This window comes from Rhagoletis zephyria, unplaced genomic scaffold (assembly GCF_001687245.7).
Source record: "Rhagoletis zephyria isolate East Lansing unplaced genomic scaffold, Rhagoletis_zephyria_1.1 Rzeph_scaffold_03117, whole genome shotgun sequence".
Lineage (NCBI taxonomy): Eukaryota > Metazoa > Arthropoda > Insecta > Diptera > Tephritidae > Rhagoletis > Rhagoletis zephyria.
The window spans coordinates 33798-40952 of NW_016160201.1; the positions used below are offsets into that span (position 1 = coordinate 33798).

At 36.6% G+C, this 7155-nt stretch overlaps 1 protein-coding gene across 1 annotated transcript in view; it reads left to right on the forward strand.

Moving 5' to 3' along the window:
* LOC108368430 (circadian clock-controlled protein-like) overlaps positions 1–2390 on the forward strand; it is a 4873-nt gene extending 2483 nt beyond the window's left edge. The window contains exons 2-3 of the mRNA XM_017623277.1: positions 1530–2013; positions 2103–2390. Of these exons, the coding sequence (XP_017478766.1) occupies positions 1530–2013; positions 2103–2304 (686 nt within the window). The 3' untranslated portion in view covers positions 2305–2390. The remainder of the gene's footprint in view (positions 1–1529; positions 2014–2102) is intronic.
* Positions 2391–7155: the final 4765 nt, after the last annotated feature.

Consider the following 7155-nt stretch of genomic DNA (forward strand, 5'->3'; position numbering starts at 1 on the left):
TTCTTACATAACCCAGCCATTAATAATTAATTATAATTATCAAAAATAATCATGATTAATTGCCATTAAAAAATAATCAAAAATAATCAAATAATTAGAAATAATCAAATAATCAAAATTAATCAAATTGTTTTTTTTTAATTATTTGATTATTTTTAATTGTTTGATTATTTTAATTATTTGATTGCTTTTAATCATTTGATTGTTTCTAGTTATTAGATTATCTTCAATTATTTGATTATTTCTAATTATATGATTATTTTTAATTATTTTTCCAATTAGATGAAGCTGTGTTTTTTACCTGAAAACCGTATGAGGTGAACTTTTTAAAAAGTTTTAAGTAGATATTTTTGGTGTTCTTGCATCAAGGAATCCTTTTCAATGGTAGCAGGAATCGCAAAAGGAATTTTATATATTTTTTTTAAGTTCATTGCATGCTGTTTTTAGGTCAAAAGGAAGACCAAAAATCAAAAAGTTTACTTTTTATGGTAATTTTGAAGATCACATTGAATAAAGAATTACTTTGACCTTCAAAATTAAAATTTTAGATTTTTTGTCTTTCTTTTGACCTAACAGCATATAATGAACTTATACAAAATGCCTTTTTCGGTTCCTGCTACCATTGAAATAGATAGCATTTATGTAGATAATATTTACATACATACAGTGGTCGAAAAAATTACTCGCATCAATTATTATTATTTTTTTGTTATTTAATTTGAGTTATTTTTTTTATAAAAATATAGTTTCCTCTTTAACATAAAACCGTATAAATCCAAATTTCAGACTTTGTGCAATATTTGAAAAAAATTCAACAAACTTTCGTAAAATATTCGAGCTTTTAAATGGAGTTTCTATAAATATTTTGAGTATGCATTTACATAGCCCACTCAATTCTAGAATAATAAAGTTCAAGTTTCAAATGGCTAAAAATTTCCGTTTTAGGATTTTTTCCTAAGCTGTTGCGTTTTTTTCTTCCATATAAAAATAAATTATGTTCATTCGCTATATGAAAGCAAATGCAAAGAAAATTCTAAAAAATCAACGATAATTTTTTGCCATTTGAAACTCTAATATACTAGAATTGAACGAGCTGAAATTCCCCACAAAAAACGGTCCATTCCCCGATTCCCCACGCAAACTGAAATTCCCCACAAATCGGGGAAATCCCCACGAGTTGGCTCCCCTGGTAGAGAATGACGTATATTCTCTACCAGTAGAGAGATAATCGGTAGAGAAGTGTTACAGAAACGAGCTACTGAATTTATAACTTTCTGGTGGAGGCACTAGGTCTGTTTTGTCTGCATTCACACTGAGACCTATTTGTTTGTAAATATCGCGGACTGCTTCATCAGGAAGCTCAACGTAATCTGTATTTAAGACTGCCTCAAATAAAATAAAAAAAGACAACAATCACATACTTGTATTCTTAATTGTATTATATATTTATGTAGTTTTGTAACCGTTAAAAATTGCCAATAACCTTAATATCTTACTACTTTCTTTTTTTGCCCTCAAAAAATACACAGCTTCAGAAATAGAAAAATGTCACGCTGGCGATGTTGATTGCATTGCTAAAACACTTCCGTTCATTTTACAAAACTATGCTCAAGGAATTCCGGAAATCGGTCTTACCGATATAGAAAAACTTTCACTCGACGATGTTGTTCTTACAAAAGCGAACCCGCATTCGGGAGTTTCGCTTAATTTGGAATTCAAGAAAATGTACCTGCATGGGATCAGCAATTTAACTGTGCAACGCATCGTGGGCTTTGAAAAGGATCCACTCAATTCAAAATTTGAATTATATATAACGATACCAAATTTGGTAGTCGATGGAGAATACATTTCTAGCGGCAAGGTGCTGATACTACCAATGGACGCCACTGGTTATGCGAAAATAAAACTGAAGAATAGCAAACTCAGTTTGAAATTTAAGAGCGAAGAAGTGCGGAAAGATGGCAAGCAGTTCATAAAAATTAAGGACCTCAAATGCAAATTAACACCAGAATTGTAAGACAACAAATTATGCAAATATTTTCATGACACTTAAATTTTAATGATTTATAAAATTCAAATCTACTTTTTTTCTTTTTAAACAGAATGAAAGTGAAATTCGAAAATCTATTTAATGGTAACGAACAATTGGCCAATTCTCTAAATCAACTCATCAATGACAATTGGAAGCTGCTGTATTCTGATATGGAAGCTCAAATAAATGATGCCGTTGCGAAAATTGTTAAACGGCTGTTGGCTGGTGTGTTGCGAGTATTGCCCTATGACGAGTTTTACGAAAAGGATTGAAAAAATTATTAATTTAAATAGTTTACGTATTATACGAGGGTTATTTGAAGTGACTGACTTTTTGAATTAAATATATATTTTTCGGCGAAAAAGCGTTTTATTTCTCAAAACAGTCTCATTTCAGCTCGATACAGTCAGGCCAGCAATTTTTAAATTTTTTAATTCCTACCAAATAATAGGTCATTCAAGGCCCTCAAAATTAGCGTTTGTTTCAGTGGTGACCTCTTCCTTCGACTCAAATCTCTTACCGCTCAGCTATTATTTTGGTTTTGGTAACAGGAAAAAGTCGGTGGGGGCTAAATCAGGTGAATATGGTGGTTGGGGATGGAGTTCGTAGACCAATTGATGGTTTCTTCTATGGTGCCTACACACGTGCACTGTCTTGATGAAACAGCACCAAAATCTCTAAATAATATTCGCCAGTGATCGCTTTGTCCTTTTCAAGTTCATCGTTTGCATTCCAAAGAACTGCTGCCATGACCTTATTGGCCGACAGACCCACTTTGGCCTTCTTTGCTGCACTTCAAGATTGTTCCTTGGTCTCTGGTGTTATATGATGGATCCATGTTTGACCAAAGGTTGCGGAACGGTGCAAAAATCATTCAGATTGCGGTTGAACATCGCCAAACACTCATTTGAAGTGTCACACAGTTGCGTTTATGGCAGAGTGTGAGTAGAGACGTTCCGATACCATCAAAGTATCGATATATACTTAAATGAGTTTACTCAAATCGCTATTTCGATACTTCTTAAATGAGTAAACCGAATGTATCGATACCTAGTACTTATATCGATGATTGTTCATCCTTTTATATGCAACAAAGCGAAAGTAATTTTCAGGCGTTATCTGTGACATATATTTTGCGACACTTGAGTGGAATATTTAGGCAGCCAGTTGGAAAACGCCCTATCACAGAAAAATTTTCAATAGCGCCCTACTTCAGAATATGGTTGAAAAAAGCCTTCCCTCAGAAAACTTTTCAAGAACACCCTATTTCAGAATTCGGTTCACAAACGCTCTATCTCAAATATTTTCAATAAATTTTCAGTTGATGTAGGGCATTTGTGACCCAAATTCTGTAATAGGGCGTTCTTGAAAAGTTTTCTGAGATAGAGCGTTTTTCAACTGGCTACCGAGATTCCTCGATCTTCCACTCAGATGCCGATATGTGTATTTGTTCATTAGTAATGCTAGAGGTTAAACGATTACTTAGACAAAAAATTCAACCTTTGAAAGGTTCCCACAAAACTTTACGGCTTCAAAGCATTGCTTGCACTTTGCTGGAATATCACTAACTTTGCAAATCTATATCCACTAGAGTGGTTTCAAAAATTTTTATTTTGGAAATTCAAAAACGCTACCTCAAATTATTGTTATTTGTGATAAAAAAGAGAAACGGGGTTTTCTTTTTGAAAAGTGCGACCTCCAGCTGGTCGTTTTTTTTTTTATAAAAACGCTGATGTTCTCAATTTTTTTATTTACTTGACATGTTAAAATTGACTTCAGATTCGTAATCGGCGACCTCAAAAACTTCCGAGTGTCGGTTTGCAAACAAATCCAATAATTTTTTTAAAAACTAATCGCCATTTTGGATCCGCCATTTTGAATTTTGAAAAACTGACTTCAGATTCTTAATTAGAAACCCCAGAAACCCCCTGGTAACAAGTTCCAACCCATGACAACGCGTAAATCGTTCAGTATCAACGTTTTAATTTTACTAATGTCTTTTCGAGAGAATATTTTCGGGAACTAGGCCCATTCTAACTGTCCAAGATAGGTGTGTAATTAAGGGAATGTTCCCCAATAATACCAGAGTAATTATATGTAAAAACCACATTTTTACCTGCATTTTAACACGTCGCAAAATAAAAAAATTGCGAACATCAGCGTTTTTATAAAAAACGGACCAGCGCGACTTCTAAAAAAAACTTTTTTTTTNCGAACATCAGCGTTTTTATAAAAAACGGACCAGCGCGACTTCTAAAAAAACTTTTTTTTTAATAAAAAAATACGTGTCTCTTTTTTATCACAAATAACAATATTCTGATGTAGCGTTTATGAATTTCCAAAAAGAGTGTTTTTATGAACCCCTCTAATATCCACACTTATGATTTTGGCGGTGCCATTGCTTAAAGCAATTAATTTTCATAAAAAACGACGCTGTGCAAAGTTTCTTCCATAGAAAAAATATGGCCTTCAAGATATGGCACTTGCTCAAAACGATTCGATACAAGTACTTTTCTTTCGATACCAAGTAGGTATCCAAACAATGATTCAAGTAAAAAAGTAGTTGGTATCGAAACAAAAGTATCGAATACATACTCATATTTACTTGTATCGGAACATCTCTGAGTGTGAGCAAGCGCTGTACCTATCGCGAGGATACTTTTTCATAGCCATCCACATAAAATGTTATGCATCAGCTGAAATGCCTACAGCATAAGCCACCTCACACACTTTCATTCTTCGATCGTCCAATATAATTCCACGAATTTTATCGATGATTTTGGGCGTGATGACCTCTTTTGGGTGACCTGAACGTTCGGAAACTTTCTAGCCATTGAAATCCACATAGTATTTGTCAGTAATGGTTTCAGTAATGAATTTTTTACTAAAAAAAGTAATTACTAATCTGAAAGATCCTGCAACTATTTTGCAAGCATAAGGAGCTCCAGTGACCACCCAGTTCCACCACATGTCAGAAGGATCCTCCACCACGTATGTCTTAGCTCAAGTACAGCGCTCGCTGAGCTTACATGAGGTCTAATCGTCCAAGAGTGAACCGCAGGAGAACAGAGGCATACCCAGCTGCTCCACACCCGTTGGTTTTAAGGGTGACGTTCCAAGCCAAGTCATCCACCACGCAGTTTTCCGCAATATCACTGCGGCCCGACACCAAAATGAGCCTGATTAGGAAGTACTCCGAAGCGTCAGACCTTCCCTCACCGATTTCGAGCATACTACCATTGCTTTCAGAGCCTGGCTATCAGATCTCATGCTAACCTCCCCAACTGATGGCAGCTATTTCCGCCTGAAAGACGCTACAGGAATCCGGAAGCCTGAGACTGATTTTGGTTGAGAGCTCCCAACAAAAGACACCTCCACCAACCTTGCTCCCTTATTCCAGTACTCCGCCCTCCTAATCCTCCCTTAAGGGAATGCAGGTACAAAAGTAGCTACTGGGAGCCATTTCGGAGACGCAGTAATTTATCTGTTCAGGGACGAAATTAAAACCCTGCAGAACTCCAGCGTCCAGAGAGTTCGTGCTGGGACAATTGTGATTGCAATTTGCAATATCTACAGGCATAACGTTTAACATGACGTGTGTAGGCGTGGTTCTTATTGCCCCACTAATTCCGAGAAGTGTAATCCACTTTACGGGCTGTAGTTGCTTAGCCAGTGTAGCCTTCTCTGGTGAGTTCCACCAGGTTCGGTAAAACAATATAGGCTTAATTATGGTTTCATAAAGACAATGACTTACTTTGGCCGAGAGACCCCATCTCTGGCACTAAGGCAGTTTTGAAAAAAATTTTCCTGAGTGCTATAAATATTGGCAATCGCAATTAACTTTTGTCCGACTTCTTCCATTAATGTTAGAAAGCGTCAATCTGAATATATGCACTATATACAGCAAAAGCACGATGCTGCTGGCTTTGGGAAATAGTCTACAAAGGTAAATATATCTAGCAGTGAATGAAAACACAATGTATCTCCTGCAAACACAGCGAGTTTTGGGGTTATTGTCACTGTTGGCAAATATATCGTTGAAGTAGTAAAAGATTTTCTACCTAGGAGTCAGCATAAACACCACCAATAATACCAAATCAAGCCTAGAATAAATCTACCAATAAGTGTCAGATTGGGTTCTTGAAGAACAAAAATGAAGCGACGACGAACAAACTGGGAAGGCACCAGTGAATAATCACTCGAGCCGTCACCCATGCGCAGGTAACGAAAAACGCAAAGGATCTGTCTGCACTTCGATGGAATAGCAGGAACAGATTTGCGAAATATACACTTGATAGAGATAATAAAGATAAGTGCCCTTCATCCATCCATGTCCTATTGACCCCTCGAATAATATTAGTTTTAATTTTTAATTTGCAGATTGCCATGGGTGTCCCAATTTTATATCTTTGCTAGATTGGTATCTTTGTTAGATTGGCATCTTTCTTAGATAGCTAACTGCTCCTGCAGTTACCTTCAATATTTCTATGTCCCGGAACCCATATATGCCTGGCCTTGAAGATGGTGCTGCCTTTGATCTTAGCATTGCCGCATTCATTGATTTGATGGCCGCCTGGCTATCTTAGACGTATATATTAAGGCACACAGCCACATCCTTTATAGCTGGCTGATAAATGCTGCACTGGTGCGAAATTTGGACGAATTCTGATCCTAATTCTTTAGAGAAAACTCCGTATCCAACCCTATCGTCAGCATGGAACCATCCGTGTAGAAACATAATTCCCCCCTTCTCCATATTCTTGCCGCTTGCCACTATCTTCTTAACGGGATGTTCATTTAATAGAGTATGTCGGAGGTGGTTTTAGACGCGAAGTAGTCGACTTCGTGGTTATAACTACTCAGCGTGTGGTATGGAAGAGCGGTCAAACCGCCAATCCATCAATTGCGGCATACTATTTTCTCGAAGCACCGAATCGGTGGCTACGTGTTTTCCTACCAGATTTACTACAGCTAAATTGGTTAGCACTTCTAGCGCTTTCTTTGGGGTGATTCTCAAAGCACCAGAGATGCCCAAAAACGCTGTTCTTGGGACCTTACTCAAGAGTTTTAGGTCCACCATACAAATATTCAATGTATCGCACACCGTCTTCAAAAGAGTCACA